Source organism: Chiloscyllium plagiosum, unplaced genomic scaffold, assembly GCF_037043375.1.
Source record: "Chiloscyllium plagiosum isolate Xiang-an unplaced genomic scaffold, Cpla_swu_hap1 HiC_scaffold_27, whole genome shotgun sequence".
NCBI lineage: Eukaryota > Metazoa > Chordata > Chondrichthyes > Orectolobiformes > Hemiscylliidae > Chiloscyllium > Chiloscyllium plagiosum.
In genome coordinates this window covers 18,240,492-18,257,806 of record NW_028270165.1, presented here as the reverse complement: position 1 = coordinate 18,257,806, position 17,315 = coordinate 18,240,492, and the positions used below count along the sequence as shown (strand labels likewise).

General features: G+C 45.8%; 2 protein-coding genes across 2 annotated transcripts in view; one reads left to right on the top strand and one right to left on the bottom strand.

The window, feature by feature from the left end:
• LOC122545363 (uncharacterized) overlaps positions 1 to 17,315 on the top strand; it is a 227,691-nt gene that overhangs the window by 174,486 nt on the left and 35,890 nt on the right. The window lies entirely within an intron of this gene.
• On the bottom strand, positions 10,381 to 11,301 carry LOC148143309 (uncharacterized). The gene has a single exon (XM_087975700.1). It carries the CDS (start codon positions 11,299 to 11,301, stop codon positions 10,681 to 10,683), a length of 621 nt encoding a protein of 206 aa, XP_087831826.1. The 3' UTR covers positions 10,381 to 10,680.

Below are 17,315 nucleotides of genomic sequence, written 5' to 3'. Positions count from 1 at the left end.
CAAGTCTCCTGGAGAGAACTGGCTGGCTGACTGATCTATTGACCCTCACAGTGTCCCACGGCCCTCAGTTATCTGGAGGGGTGTCCACACATTTGCCTAAGGTGGTGCTTGAAACCTTTATCATCTTTGGGATGGATCCCCATTCATTCCGTGCGATGGAGTCATGCAGCCTGGAAACAGACCCTTCAGACCAACCAGTCCATGATCCCCAACTAAACTAGTGCCACCCATCTGCTCCTGGCCTGTATCCAGTATGTTAATACTTTTGTTCATTTGTTCACCGTGAGGGTTGGATAAATAAATTGCTGATTGTTGATTTTAAAGTGTTGGGGATTTATTCTTATCACTAGAGCAGGTTACACCACTTTTCATGCTAATTTTACAGATTATTGGGCGACATGCTCCTCTGGGTGTTTCTGTTTGAGATAGGTGTGGCTGTCAGCCTTTGCTTTATAAAAGTATTGACGTAATGTAGTGCTGAATGCAATGGAGTCAACATGAATCCCAGCCTCTCACTGTGGTTGTGGGTGAATCGTCTTAATTTGGCTCTTAACTCAGAAACTGCACACAATTAACTGCTGAAACAATGATTAACACTTTATTGTATGGAGCAACCAAAAATAAAACTCCTCAAGTTTTCATTGGAGAAAAGAAGGTTTAGGGGTGACTTGATAGAGGTGTACAAGATGATTAGAGGTTTAGATAGGGTTGACCATGAGAACCTTTTTCCACGTATGGAGTCAGCTATTACAAGGGGGCATAGCTTTAAATTAAGGGGTGGTCGGTATAGGACAGATGTTAGGGGTAGATTCTTTGCTCAGTGAGTAGTGAGTTCATGGAATGCGCTGTCAGTAGCAGTGGTGGACTCTCCCTCTTTATGGGCATTTAAGCGGGCATTGGATAGGCATATGGAGGATAGTGGGTTAATGTAGGTTAGGTGGGCTTGGATCGGCACAACATCGAGGGCCAAAGGGCCTGTACTGCGCTGTATTCTTCTATGTAACCAAGTTCAACCTCACTCACAACTTGGCTATCACCCAATTGATGGCAGAATTTAACTGAGTTTCCCCCAACAGTATCTGTCTCTGGAAGTGTCCAGGGATTCAGTGCAGCATTCTTCTTCCAAGTACTGCTGCTACATCATTCTGGTTGAATTCTGGTGGAGATTCCTCGCTTTCAAATCTGTGGTGTGATGCTTCTTTAGATTCTAACACCACCTCCCCATACTTCTGGAGATCTCCGGTCTGTAACTTACCTTCTTATCCTCGAGGTTTAGTGGTTTGTTTGATACAGCCTTTCCTGCAAAAAACCCCTTTCCGTCAGAGCCTTCCTTCCACAGACAAACTTAATTGTCCTTTTATCATGAGCTTATTAAACACTTCGCTCATCTGTCCCAGGAAACAGCTTGTTGTTTTGCGTCCTTCTTCCCAGGGATGGTTAACTACCAGAAATTAGGTCATTCAGCCTATTGAGTCTGCTCCACTATTCAATCGTGGCTGATAACGTTTCTCAACCCAATTCTCCCTGTAACCCTTGATATTTAAGAATGATTGAGTCTGCTCCACCATTCAATGGGCTGAATGGCCTAATTTCTGCCTCCTGATGTAGCAGTTTCTCAGTGGCCCTTTTGTTTCTTGGTCCAGAAAGAGTTCCTGCTGATTCAGGGAGTTGGAAAGTTCTGCAGTTTACAGGACCACACCACTTTCCCCTCTGCCTCCTCCTGAGATACTGGCAATTCCCAAGATCCCTTGGTATCCCTGAAAACAATCGAGGTGTCTGGAAATCTCTGCTGCTACTCTGGAACAAAAGGATTATGGGGAGAAAATTCAGAAATCTGATGTGCAAAGGGACCATGGAGTTCTACTCCAGGATTCTCTCAAGGTAAACTTACAGGTTGAGTCAGTAGTTGGGGAGGCAAATGCAATGATGGCATTTATTTTGATCAGACTTGAATATAAAAGCAGGGATATACTTCTGAGGCTCTGTAAATCTCCGGCCAGCCCACAATTAGAGTACTGTATGTAGATTTGGGCCCCATATCTCAGGAAGGATGTACTGGCCCTAGAACATGTTCAGAGGAGGTTCACAAAAATGGTCCAGGATTGAAAAATTTAACATATGAAGAACATTAGAGGACTCTAGGTTGATACTTCATGGAGTTCAGAAGGATGAGAGGGGATCTAATTGAAACCTACAGAATAATGAACGGTGTGGATGTTGGGAAGGTGTTTCCATTGGTAGGACAGACTAGAACCTGACGGCTCAGCCTTCGCGTCAAGGGAAGACCCTTTAGAACAGAGGGAAGAGAGGCTCCTTCAGCCAGAGTGTGGTGAGTCTATGGAATTCACTGCCACAAGGCTGTGGAGGCCAGGTTACTGAATATATTTAAGACGGAATAGATAGGTTCGTGAGAATCAAGGGGATCAAGGGTTAAGGGAGAGAATGGGGTTAAGAAACTTATCAGCCATAATTGAATGGCGAAGCAGACTCAATGGGCTGAATGGCCTAATTTTTGCTGCTATGGTCTTATGATATGCTGATGTGTGGAGGGATGAGAGGGGGGAAAAGAGATAAAGAGAGAAAGACAGTTAAGGTGAAGCTCGATAGAGATGAAGGAAATATAAGAATTGTATGATAAATGGCAGAACACATAGGAACACTGGCATACAGAGAGATCTGGGCATATAGATCCGTGGAAGTGGTAATGCAGGTGGGCACGGTGGTCAAGAAAGCACACAGCACGCTTCCTTGAGTGTAAGAGTTACGTTACAGCTGTTTATTCTGGCCACATTCTGAATATTGTGTGCAGTTCTGGTCACTGTGCTACTGGAAGGATTAGATTAGATTAGATTACTTACAGTGTGGAAACAGGCCCTTCGGCCCAACAAGTCCACACCGCCCCGCCGAAGCACAACCCACCCATACCCCTACATCTACCCCTTACCTAACACTACGGGCAATTTAGCATGGCCAATTCACCTGACCTGCACATCTTTGGACTGTGGGAGGAAACCGGAGTACCCGGAGGAAACCCACGCAGACACGGGGAGAATGTGCAAACTCCACACAATCAGTCGCCTGAGGTGGGAATTGAACCCGGGTCTCTGGCGCTGTGAGGCAGCAGTGCTAACCACTGTGCCACCGTGCCGCCGTGCCCATGTGGGCGCTCTGGTAGAGGGTACAGGCAAGGTTCACCAGGACATTGCCTAGTCTGGAGGGCTCTCGTTAGGAGCAGAGGAGGCATAAACCTGGATTGTTTTCTTTGGAAAAACAGAGGCTGAGAGGAGACCTCGACAAAATGCTGAAATACACAGATTGGCTGGACAGGGGTGGCAGGGTAGCTCAGTGGTTTGCACTGACGCCTCACAGTGCCAGGGACCTGCGTTCGATTTTAGTCTCAGGCAACTATCTGTGTGGAGTTGGCACATTGTCCCTGCACCCCACCTCCAATATCTGTGTGGGTTTGCTTCAGGTGTTCCGGCTTCTTCCTACAATACAAACGTGTATCGGTTAGGGTGGATTACTGAAGCTAAATTACCCATAGTGTCCAAGGAGAGGCAGGTTAAGTTGGATTGTCTGTATGTAAACTGCCCCAATGTTCAGGGATGTGTAAGTTCGGTGCATTAGTCAAGAGTAAATGTAGATCACAGGGGTAAGGGAACGGGTCTCTATATGTTAATCTTTGGAGGGCTGGTGTTGACTTGTTGGGCTGAATTGTCTGTTTCCACGCTGGAGGGATTCTATGATAGTCAGAGGCGTTTTTTCCCTCCAAAGTGGAAAGGTCAACTAAAAGAGGGCACAGGTTCAAGGTGAGAGGGGGACTGTTTGGGGGACAAGTGGTGGGGGTGGGGAATTTCTACAGAGGGGTGGTGGGTTTCTGGAACGCACTGCCAGTGGAGGTAGTGGAAGCAGGCACCTTAACAATGTTTAAGGTGTATCTTGATAGACACATGAAGGGGAGGTGAACAGAGGAACAGAAACCACACATGGGCAATAAATTGCAGGTCTAAGTAAGGATTAAGAATTAGTACAGGCTTGAGGGGGTGTGTGTGCCTAAACTAAGTGAGAAGGGCCTGTGACTGTGCTGTATTGTATTGATACAGCTTTCCCCCACTATTTGAAAGTAGAGTGTTCCTTTCATAAGCTAAAATGGCCTAAAGCGAAGAAGCAATTACCATGAATTAATTTATATTATGCCTTTCTTTGTAAAAGCGACAATCCTCTTCGGATTTCTTTCGGTTTGTGAGAACAGGTATTAATGTAGGTCTTTTGTGAAAGTGAAGTAGTGTAAAGTGAACTTTCGAAATGTGGGGGATACCCTTATGCTGATGGAGGGGAGATGGGGGAGCAATGAAGAGGGGTGGATGGAGGCTCAGATGGAGAATAAACACTGAGACACCAATTGAGCAGCCCAGCCTGGCCCTGTGCTGGAGACTCAATGGGACAGAGACAAATGTATCTATTTCAGGTATACCTGCAGTATGCTCCATCCAGGATCAAAAAAAAGTCCTTCATCTGCTTCAGCATACAGGACAGATGAGCAGTTTCTCCCCAATGTGGACCAGGAGGTGATGCGACTGAATGAAGCCTTTCCTGTGCTGAATGTAGGTGAATGGCCGCTGCCCTGTGTATAAATGCTGATGAATATCGGGCAGGTGGGGAAGGAAAACCGCTCCTACACTCCCTGCATTTTCATGATTTCTCCATGGTGCAGGTGTCCTCTTATTTCTCCAGGTTCAACAATCAGTTGAAACTCGCTCACACTTACAGCATAAGTGTGGTGTTACTGGTGAACTGGTAATTGGAGGACTCTCATTCAGTCTGTAAAGCATGTTCCAGTCACTACTCTGGTGTGTGGGTATGTGAGACTCTGAGTTTCCAGTCACACTGACGTTTAAAACCTAACAAAGCAGACAGACCTTCTCCCCTTTGTTTTCAAGGCTATCAATATCAAAGTCCTGGTGAATCAAGCGACTGTCAGACTTCGATGTGATGTTTGGTCTGAGATTTCTGCCTCCAAATTCTTCTCTTGTAATATTCCTGTGGAAAGAGATTGCAAAGGTCATCGCTGTTAGTCCACAATAGAAAATCAAAACACACAATTCTAGTTTCTGTGGATCATTCTTTCCTCTCTTAATACCCAAGATCTTTGTGCTGATCTATATGTAAATGTATACAGCAGGGTAATGTGGTGGATTGCATACTCCATGAAGAGTCCACTCAAGTTGCTGAATGGACATCTATCATGCGGTATTGACGTTCTTACTGAAGATATACAATATGCTGCAGTGCGATATTATGAGCCCAGAAACACTGAAAATCAGGCTTTTAGAGCCATAAACATTCCATCAAATATGTACCATATACCCCAGACTTATCTGTCTTATATTAACGCACGGTTGTCTTAGATTCCCAGAAGACTCGGATTTACGTGTGAGTTTCTGTAAAAGAAGCCGTCGTTTTGGACTCCTTCCATGCCATACTGACTATTACTGGAAATACAGCCATACTACACCAGGATTCATTGATCAATGACGTGAGGTTTATCTTTACCCTCTTATAATTTTCTGTTACATAAATGTTTCGACGAATGTCAATGCTTTTCACCAGTCATACAGTCAGAGACATAAAGCACAGAAACAGATCCTTCAATCTAACTTGTCCATGCCGACCGGATATCCAAAATTAGTCTAGTTCCATTTGCCATCACTTGGTCCATATCCATCTAAACCCTTCCTTTTTATACCCATCCAGATGCCTCCACCACTTCCTCTGGCAGCTCATTCCATACACGCATCGCCCTCTGCAAAAAATGGTTGACTGCAAGGTCCTTTCAAATTTTTCCCCCCTCGCCCTAAACCTATGCCCTCTAGTTCTGCACTCCCCATATCCCAGGGAAAAGACCTTGTCTATTCACCCCATCCACACTCCTCAATTTTCATAAGCCTCTTTAAAAAACACACACTCAGCCTGCGATGCTCTAGGGAAAACAGCCCCAGCTTATTCAGCCTCTCCTTGTGGTTCAAACCCTCCGACCTAAACAACAGCCTTGTGACTCTTCCCTGAATCCTTTCAAGTTTCACAACATCCTGCCTATAAGAGGGAGACCAGAATTGCACACGATATTCCAGAAGAAGCCGACTGAAACTGACTTTTGCAGAGTCTGATCCCTGCTTGGATTCATACTCTCTGCCTCCCGTTGCTGCAAGTGAACAGTGCTTCCCCCCTTCTCTTTTCTCCCAGCATAAGGAATGGAAAGGGGGAGACATTGCTTCACTCCCAGATTTTACCCAGAAGAGCCCCCCCTATTGTCTGAATGCGCAAGTTGGACCATGAGCTTCTGAAGCTACTGCTGCTCCTCTCTTTCTGAATGAAGGTTGAGCTTCACTCCAGACTGCAACTCCCTTTCTCTGTCCAAACATCTGTGAGCACAGCACATTTTTGTTGAAATAAGGCATCTTTCCTGAATGTTACAATTGAAGGGGTGTCTTCCCCCTGATATTCAAAGGGATGGTAAGTCAGAGAAGGACCACGCCTTGTGTTGTGTGGCATGTGTGACAGTTGCAACAGGATGTCCCAACTCCTATGCTCAATTCAAAGTTTGTGAGAAGATTTGTAGCTCGGGTGCTCGTTGTTCTGGTTCTGTTCGCCAAGCTGGGAATTTTTGTTGCAGACGTTTCATTCCCTGTCTAGGTGACATCCTCAGTGCTAGGGATCCTCTTGTGAAGCGCTTCTGTGATGTTTCCTCCAGCATTTATAGTGGTTTGTCTCTGCCACTTCTGGTTGTCAGTTCCAACTGTCTGCTGCAGTGGCCGGTATATTGGGTCCAGGTCAATATGTTTGTTGATATAATCTATGGATGAGTGCCATGCAAGAGAACAGCCAGGGAATTCCTAGAGGCATGGCCTCTAGGCATTTTTCCAGCGCCACATTTTTCAACTCTGGATCTGGAACAAGGTGTGTGGTATGGGGGGGGGGGGGGGGGGGGGGGGGGTGGAATAAAGAAACTGGTGAAATTTACATTGATCCCATGTAGTTAGTGGGTCCCAAGGCAGAAGACGAGGTGTTCTTCCTACAAGTGTCAGGTAGCTCGAGCTTGAAGGGGGAGGCAGCAGAGTACTTGCGTGTCCTTGACAGATTGGAGGGGAAGTTAAAGCGTTCAGCCACAAGGCAGTGGGGTCGTTTAGTTTAGGTGTCCCAGAGCTGTTCCCTGAAATGTTCTGCAAGTTGGTGTCCAGTCTCCCAATATGGCAGAGACCACATCGAGAGCAAGGGACGTATAAATAAATCTTATAAACAAATTGTACAAATCTTAGCCTGCCAGGGTTATTTTCTTCAATTAAGTCAAAGAAAATTTTAATTAAATTGGGTGACTACATGAAATGGTTTGTTGGTCAGACTCAAATGAGACAATGCCATGAATATCAGTGAAGTGCTTTTTTTGTCAGAACCACAAGTTCTTGATTTATTTTCACAACTTACTGATATTCACATCTGCACATTCAATGTCAAACTCTGACATCAGAAATGACATGACACCATTAATTTTTTCTTACAATAATCCAACAAACAAATTAATAACACACAGTGAATACCAAGTCTCATTAATATGAAATTAAATTTGACCAAATAAAATGTAAAATCAAATGGGAGATAACAAATGGGGGAAGGTCAGAAGGCAAGAAATGCAGCATCATAGAAGGTGCTCCTCCAGGGAGTGTATTTTACCAACTACAACTGCTCAATATAAACAAACACTCTGACATGATCCTCCGGTTTTAATGTAAACCATAGCCCCATACAGTAGGTACCATTTAAATAAGTTAATAGATACAAGCCTTGAGCAAATCCAGCCTCCAGCCGGACCCCCCGCTTCTTGGAGCTCGGACCTTCCTCCAGCTCCGGGGGGTTGTTGAGCTCCTGGGCTCCGGCCGCCGCCAAAGAAGCCGCGGGCGCCGGCTCTCTCTCCTCCACCGCCGACATTTTTAATTTGTTTTCTCGTTCACCCGGTAACCGTCACCTCCCCCTTCCCGGGCCCCGGGAATTATACACAAATAAACAATAAACCCCACCGGGGACTGTCTCCTTTTCTTCACAACTTTTGTTTGAAAAGGTCCGACTTTAATTTGAAATGTATTTTAAAGGTATTTTCTGAGGTAAACGATGCCTGTCTGCCCCCTTCCTCCGTCAGAAACCGCCCGCTGAGTCGATGAGAAAACCGCAGCCTCGCGCCGCCATCTTTGTTTTTCTTCATTATTCCGTCTCCTCCTTCAGTGACGCGCGTCATCCGCGTCCCCTCCAATCAGAGCGCACCTTACTCCACCTGACCAATGGCAGCTGGCATTCCGTGTCGTGTTGGTCCAACCTTCTGTAATCTCTCTCTCCGATTAGTCGGTACCGACCACAAGCTTTGGGATTGGTTGGGAATTTCACAATCATGTCAGTGTATCCGCCCTTTTCATTCCCGTTCATTCGTTCAACAGCAGATGACCCAATTTACTGCAACGGGCTCTGGGGCTATAGTGGTAATGTCACATATTCAGGGAGAAGATGTGATTTTTAACGTTATCAACCAATTCAACTCTGGCACCTCCACATCCATTCATTCAACCGAGAGGGCTCAATTTAGTGTAATGGGCTCTGAGGGTATAATATTTGTATCCCATGTTGGGAAGAAACCTCTCCCCATTCATTCAGTGGAAGAGGGCCTATTTGCTGCAGAGGTTTTTTTAAGGCGCAGTGGTAGTGTCCCTACCTTCGAGCCCTGAAATCCCACTGCTATGAGGATGCGTAATAACAATTTTTTTAGTCATAAGTCACATGACACCAGGTTATATTCCAGCAGGTTTGTTTGGAGGGGATCTTACAGAAATATATTAAATTATGAAAGAAATAAAAGTAGGATGTTGCATTGGTAGGTGAGACTAGGATAAGAGCACATGGCCTCAAGATTAGAGGAAGCAGGTATAAAACTGAACTGAGAAGAAACTTCTTCACCCAGCGGGTTGTTCATCTATGGAATTCCTTGCCCAGGGAAGTATTTGACATTACTTCAGCAATCACTAGAATCAGGAGATACGTTTTTGAAAAATAAAAGAATTAAGGGATATGGTGAAAACGCAGGTGAATGCAGCATAGTCCACGAAAAGATTAGTCATAATCTTATTGAGTGGTGGAGCAGACTCGAAAGGCCAGAAGGCCGACTCTTGCTCCTAGTTCTTATGTTGAAATCACAAGCTTTTGGAGTGTAGTCACTTCAGCAGATGAAGTCATGAAAAAACAAGTGCAGGAAAGAGAATTTAGATAAATGAAAGACAGAGCATCTCAACGCTCAATTACTTACTCCCATTCCTATTTCTGATGATCTTACTACACAGCAAGTTGTGTTTTCCAAACATTAATTTTATTTCCATTGTTTAAAATCAAATATTTAAGATGAACAGTTTGTTTTTCGTCACTTGGACACACTGTGAATATCATAAACCCTCTCATGAGATATCACAGGAACAATTCATAAACTAGATTTGTCACTGAGTCACTCAAGTAGATATTAGAAAGAAGAAAAAATCCCAACATGTGCAGGATGCTAACGAAAAGTTAGCAACCTGAAATGGTAACAGGAGCAAGTGAACAGCCCCAATCAGGAAACTCATATTAGATTAGATTAGATTGCTTACAGTGTGGAAACAGGCCCAACAAGTCCACACCGCCCCGCCGAAGCGCAGCCCACCCATACCCCTACATTTACCCCTTACCCAACACTACGGGCAATTTAGTATGGCCAATTCACCTGACCTGCACATCTTTGGACTGTGGGAGGAAACCGGAGCACCCAGAGGAAACCCATGCAGACATGGGAAGAACGTGCAAACTCCACACAAGTTGCCTGAGGCAGGAATTGAACCCGGATCTCTGGCGGTGTGATGCAGCAGTGCTAACCACTGTGCCACCGTGCCGCCCACTACAGTACCTTGTATTATTCTTCACTGAACACTGCAATTGCTTTCCTTTTCAGTTTAATGATCCATAATTGAAGCTGACTCCAACACACTCTCTGGCAGACAGTTCCAGAGGTCAAAGTAATTTCAATCATTAACGAAGTTAGTTTTGGATCCATCCCAAAGACAATTCCGATGGACTTTTGCTTCCAAACATTTACAGTAAGTTCTTGGTATGGACACATTTCCAACTTAATAGGTTTATTCCAGTTTTATAACATATTGGGGTGGCACACTGCTTAGCATTGCTACCTCACAGCATAAGGGACCCAGGTTCAATTCCAGCCTCAGGTAACTGTGTGGAGTTTGCATGTTTTCCCTGTCTGCACAGGTTTCCTTCCGCTGTCCAAAGAGGGGCTTTGGTACATCTGTGTGGACCTCCTCCAGTTAACTGAGGGCAATGGGGCACTTGAGGATCAACAGATCAGACAGTCAGTCAGCAACTTCTCTCCGGGAGACTTGTCTCAAGAAAGGCAGCGGTTTCTTATCTCATCCATTCTCCTACCCTCCACAAACTCCACACAGACAGTCGCCCCAAGGGTGGAATTGATCCTTGGTTCCTGGTGCCATGAGGCAGTGCTAATCACTGAGCCACCATGCCACCCCTGAGCCGTGAGGTTGCAGTCCAATGGAAAACAAATACAGTGCACCAACTCTCCCACTGCACCCACTGTCAGGAGAATCAGTCCTGGGGGGGACTCATGGCAATGTCAGCGTTGGAATCTGATTGTTGTGAGCGCTGGTGCTTCCGCAAGTTGCGGGAAAATGTAAACCTCTTCCCGCACTCAGGGCAGCTGAAGGGCCTCTCCCCGGTGTGGACTCGCTGGTGCTTCAGCAGGGCAGAGGAATCACTGAAGACCTTCCTGCACTCGGGACAGCTGAATGGCCTCTCCCCCGTGTGGACCCGCCGGTGGGTCAGCAGTGTGGAGGAGCGGGTAAAGCCCTTCCCGCACTCGGGGCAGTAGAACGGCTTCTCTCCGGTGTGGATGCGCTGGTGCCTAAGCAGGGCAGAGGAATTGCTGAAGGCCTTCCGGCACTCGGGACAACTGAATGGCCTCTCCCCTGTGTGGACCCGCCGGTGGGCCACGAGGTTAGAGGAAACAGCAAAACCCTTCCCGCACTCGGGGCAGGAGAACGGTCTCTCGCAGGTGTGGATCCGCTGGTGGGTCAGCAGGTTGGAGGGCTGGGTAAAGCACTTTCCGCACTGGAGGCAGGAGAAGGGCCTCTCCCCAGTGTGGACCCGCTGAATTGATTCATTGTCACGTGTGCCGCGATACAGTGAAAAGCTTTGTCTTGTGAGCATTACAGGCAGATCACAGAGTTAAGTAGCAAAGATATGTAAATAATAAATAAACAGCTGCAAAAACAAAAACACAGGTCCAGGTGAATGTTAAGAGTTTGAGAGTGCGTTCAGTATTCTAACGACAGTGTGGTAGGAACTGTTTCAAAATCGGCTGGTTCAGGTTTCTGTACTATCCACCCCGATGGTAGAGGTTGAAGAAAAACATTGCCCGGCTGTGATGGGTCTTTGAGAATGCTGGCAGCCTTTCCTTGACAGTGGGCCTGATAGATGGATTATGTAGATGGGAGGTTGACCTTTGTGATTGTCTGGGCTAAGTTCACCACTCTGTGTAATTGTCTCTGATTTTGAATGGTACAGTTGAAAGCTTTGACCTCCAAGAGGTTTTTGTGTTAAAGCTGGTCATTTCTTTCAGCCTCCTGCACTAAATTTCCAATGTCATGTATCAGAGCAGTGAATGACTAGCTAATATCATTTGAAATTGAAAATTTTTCAGGAGTGCGGTTACTGCATCATTTCATCAGCATCGTAATGTTTACAGACAGCACCGGGAGGTATGGGCTGTCTCCACTAGAAATGATGTGGAGGAGCCAGTGTTAGACTGGGGTAGACAAAGTTAAAAACACAACACCAGTTATAGTCCACTAGGTTTATTTGGAAGCACTAGCTTTCAGAGCGATGCTCCTTCATCGGGTAGCTGTAGAGCAGGATCATAAGACACAATTTATAGCAAAAGATCACAGTGTCATGCAACTGATGGGATATACTGAACAAACCTAGAATGATAGTAAGTCTTTCATCTTTTAGAATGGGTTGCAGGTTTCAGTTCATTCATATGTAAACCCCAGAACGACTTTTAAGTACCCATTCTCAAATGTTTTATAAAGGTTTTATAAAAATAGATGACATCTCAGCTCAGACAATGCATGAAAGGTGTGAGGTTCAAGTCTGTTTGTATCGCACTCTTGCTTGAATCAGACTGGTTCTATTTCCAAAGTAGGAATTTATAAAATATTACATGGATTAACTGCCTGCAGATTGTGCACTTTTTGAGCAAAATTGAAAGTATCTGCAAATGCAAATTCACCCCATAGACTATTATCTGTGCGTGAGTGTGTGTGTGTATTTGCATGTGTGCATGCTTGGTAAAGTGTGAGTGTGATTGGAGTATAAGTCTGTAAGAGGGTGAGTATTTTGGTTGGGGTGGGTGGTGCGTATGTGTGTGTGTCTGAGAGACAGCATGTTTATGACAGAGTTGTGGATAAAAGCGAGGGGTTGCATTTTGCTAAAACAAGGGCAGGACTTGTACAGGTAATGGTAGGGCACTGGGTCATGTTGTAGAACGGAGAGACATGGTGGCTTTCAGGTACATTGTTATTGAAAGGTGCATTGCTGGGACACAGGATGGTTAAGGCGGCATTTAGCAGCATTGCCTTCATTGTTCACACCGTTGAGATAGGAGTTGGGACATCATGTTGAGGATGTCCAGGACGTTGGTGAAGCCACTTTGAGTACTGAGTACAGTTCTGGTCACTCTGTAATAGGAAGAATACTATTGGAGGGGGTTTGGAAAACATTTTCCAGGATGTTGCCAGGACTGGAGGGATTGAGTTATAAGGAGAGACTGGGACTTTTTTCAGTGGAGTGCAGGAGGTTGAGGGGTGACCTTATTGAGACTTAGAAAATCATGAGTGGTGTCGGTAAGACAAATAGCAAAAATAGCGACAAGCATGTACGGTTACATCAAGCTACAGGAGAACACAATTGTGGCTCTACTCTTTTTTTTCCCCTATTAGCATTTGACCAATTAAAATCTGTCAGTAACAGCAGCATCTCCAGAGCATACTGCACATGCTCCTCGGTGTCAGCAAGGTCTGTGCGGGTTAGCCGGTGTCAGCAAAAACTGCATGCTCGTCGCTGTCCCCGGAAACGGTTCGCGACCTTCATTGACCAATGGAGAGGATTGGCGGACTGGAAGGAAACTTATCCTTCTGCCAATCAGAGCCCTCCTACTGTCTGAATGTGGAAGGTGGACCATGTCCTTCTGAAGCTGCTGCTGTTCCTCTCTCTCTAAATGAAGATTGAGCTTCACCCCAGACTAACTTCCTTCCTTTGTCCAACATCTGAGAGTATGGCACTCTTTTGAGTTGAAACTTTATTGCTGGAACAGCACAGCAGGTCAGGCAGCATCCAGGGAACAGGAGATTCGACGTTTCGGGCACAGACCCTTCTTCAGGAATGGCATTCTTTTCTCATCCTCTTTTTCCATTTATTTTTCATTCGGGGCTTCAGTTTTTGACTTGCACCAACTGAAATGGAAGAGAGTGAATCGGGGGGGGGGGGGGGGGGGGCAGACTCTGGAAATGTTGGAGAAATGACTACTGCAGATGCTGAAGATCAGAGTCGAGAGTGTGGTGTTGGAAAAGCCCAACAGGTCAGGCAGCATCAAGGGAGGGTATGAAGGAATGGAGACTTTCATCTTCTGCAGAATGAGAGAAAAAGAGTTCACTATAAATTAGAATTGATCAGATAGGCCAATGGGAGATGGAGTTTAATTTAGAGAAATTCATTTTGGTCAAGCAATCCAGGCAGGACTGACTGGGGAGTGTTGCAGAATAAAGAGACCTTGGAGAGCAGGTTCATACTTCATTGAAAATGGAGTCTCGGGTTGACAGAATAGTGAAGGCAGTGTTTGGTATGCTTTCCGTTATTGGTCACAGCATTGAGTATGGGAGGTCACGTTGTGGCTGTGCTGGACATTGGTTAAGCCGCATTTGGAATGCTACATCCATTTCTTGTCTCCTTTCTATCGGAAAGATGTTGTGAAACTTTGAAAAGGATCAGAAAAGATTTACAAGGCTGTTGCCAGAGTTGGAGGGTTTCAGCTACAAGGAGAGGCTGAGTAAGCCAGGGATATTTTCTCTGGAGGGTCAGAGGCTGAGGATAAATAGACAAGGTCGTTTCCCTGGAGTCAGTGGCGGGGGGGGGGGGGAAGGGGGGGACTAGAGACATAGGTTTTCAGTGAGAGGGGAAAGATATGAGTTCTGAGGGGCATTTTTTCCATGCAGAATGTGGTGCATTTAAGGAATAAGCTGCCAGAGGAAGTGGTGGACACTCGTACAATTGCAACATTTAAAAGGCATCTGGATGGATTTATGAATAGGAAGGGTTTGGAGGGATATGGGTCAGGTGCTGGCAAGTGGGACTAGATTGGGTTAGGATATCTGCTCCGCATGGACAGGTTCGAGTGAAGAGTCTGATTCTATGCTGTACATCTATGACTCTGTCTATTTGATTACAGATGCTGCTCCTCTCTCTGAATGAAGATTGAGCTTCACCCCAGACTGCAACTTTCTTCCTCTGTCCAACATCTGTGAGCACAATACTCTCTTTTCTCACCCACTCTTTCAATTTATTTTTTCATTCTGGGGTTCAATTGTTGACTTGCAGCAACTGAATGGAAAGGGAGTGAATCCAGGGAGGGAACAGACTCTGGAACAGTTGGTCCAGGTCTGTGTCTCGATTGACAATATAGACATTCAGGAGGCTGGAAGAACATAGCAAGCCAGGCAGCATCAGGAGGTGGAGAAGTTGACGTTTCAGGTGTAATCCTTCTTCCGGATGGGGGATGGGTGTAGAACAAGATGCAGATAAAGGGGTGCTGGGGTCAAGGTGTTGAAGTGGGGATTGGTGAAGACAGAGGGTACAACCTGATGGTCGATGGGAGAAAGGAATCTGGTTGGTGGCAGGGAAGAATGAATGGGAGGGGCAGAGGCCGTGAAGGGAGTTGGGGATGGGAGGGGAGAAATTAGACAACTCCAGGTGGAAGATGAGGTGTTGTTCCTCCAATTTGTGGATTGGATCATTGTGGCAATGAAGGAGGCCAAAGCCGGTCATGTCAGAAAGGGAGGGGGAACAGGAATGAAAATAGGTGGTGACTGGGACATCTGGTCAGCCTCTGCAGACCCTCTTGCCCTTCCTTGTTTTAGCAAAATGCAACCCCTGGCTTTTATCCACACCTCTCTTATGCACATACTCTCTGACACATGCACATATTCTCTGACACATCCCCAATACTCACCCTCGCATAGGCTGATACTCCATAACACTCACTTCACCAAGCAAGCACGCATGCAAAAACACACTCACGCACAAACTCACATGGAGACACCTGTGCTGCCCTGCATAGTTTGCAGAAATCTCTTCTCTCCAGAGAATCCCCACAGTGTGGAAGCAGGTTACTCGACCCAACAAGTCCACCTGACCCTCCAGAAAGTAACCCCCCTACCTCCATTTCTCTACATTCACCCCTGACTAATGCACCTAACCTGGACATCCCTGGGCACTATGGGTAATTTGAGTATGGCCAATCCATCCTAACCTGGACAAAGTTAAAAATCACATAATATATTGGGTGTGGGCGTTTGCACTCCCTTTTTGATTTTCTTAAAAACCTCCTCCTCTGCTTTTGGTTGCACTTCAGTCCCACGCTCCGGATCTTCGGGCACCCGGTACGGAGGAGGGAGGGCAGGTCTGAAGACCTCCTCGTGGGTCTGCTCCTGGGCCTGGCCAAACTGGCCATCAACAGGTCCAGGCAGCGGGCCGTGGTGGGGGTCGTTAGGGCCGACTGCCTGCCCCTCTTCCGCGGTTACGTTAGAGCTCGGTTGTTCTTGGAAAAGGAGCACGCGGTGTCCACCAACACCCTGGAGTTGTTCAGGGAGAGGTGGGCGCATTGTTTCCCCCTCTAACTCTATTTTGATTTGGTCCCTACCCTCCCCTTCACTGTTTTGATCACACAGCGCTGCCCTTTGATGTGAAGGGCAGTGCTTGTCACTGGCCACTCGGGTGTTTTCCTATCTTTCTGGTGGTGGAAATTGAATAAAGATTCATTCACTTTGTGTCTCTCACTGTGTCTCACACCTGCACACACACACCATGGGTGCTAGGGAAAAAAATAAGCACTACCGCGGTTAGGCGGTAGTGTGGGGGTTTAAAAAAAACGGAGTAAGAAAAAATAAACAGGAGTAAAAAAAAAATTACGTAACACCAAGCTATTTGGAAGCACTGGCTTTTGGCACGAAACTCTTTCATCAGGTGGTTGTGGAGAATAAGATCATAAGGGACAGAATTTATGGAAAAACATTGCAGTGTCCTGCCACTGAAATTATATATTGAATAAACCTGGATTGTTAAGTCTTCCATCTTTTCAAATGGGTTGCAGGCATCATTAATATGTGAATCTCCAACTTCCTGTAAGGCACTTCTCAACATAACTTCAGGTTTAGTAACAAAGATGACATCTCAGCTCAGACAAAGCATTAAATGTGTGAGGTCAGAGTCCAAACCTTGTTCTATTTCCAAAGTCAAATTTACAAAATATTATATGTATTGACTGTCTGCAGATTGTGCATCTTTAAGCAAAATAGAATGTATCTGCAAATAAAAATTCACCCCCATGGACTTGTGTGTACGCGCGCGTGAGAGAGAGAAAGTCTACTTCCGTGCTGTACGTGTCTATCTCTATTTGATAAGATGCTTCATTTCTGGTGTAAATATTGTAAATCATAGCTGGGTACTAACAGTTCGATGTAAGGGTGAGAGGATCCTCAAGTTGGGCACAATCAGAATCCTGGGAGAGTCCTATTTCTGGTTTGCTTCCTAATGAACAGACATTAAGCACTAGCACCTATTTGTTTCTCATGTTGTTTCATTTTTCTTGTTTGATTCACTGCTATGACTACACTTTTGTGTCTAGTTGGTTGGGAGACTGGGAGATTGTGCATTGTGCTTTGATTGACTGACTGAATATTTTATTGTTCCAGAAGGTGTAAAAAGAGGGGGTGGGCGTCAAAGCTTCAGCAGAAATCCAGTAGAGCTAAGAACAGACTGACATCTTATTCTCTGGGAACAGGGAGATCAGAGGACAGAGAAATGAGGACCTGAAATCAGAGCGGATACCAGACTACCCTGTGGTCAGTGCTTTGATTCGCAGTGGCAACCCTCTACCTTTACCTAGC

What these genes read in the sequence shown, in the direction of transcription:
- LOC148143309 (XM_087975700.1), bottom strand. Translation starts at nt 11,301, where the DNA reads ATGCTCACAAGACAAAGCTTTTCACTGTATCGCGGCACACGTGACAAT.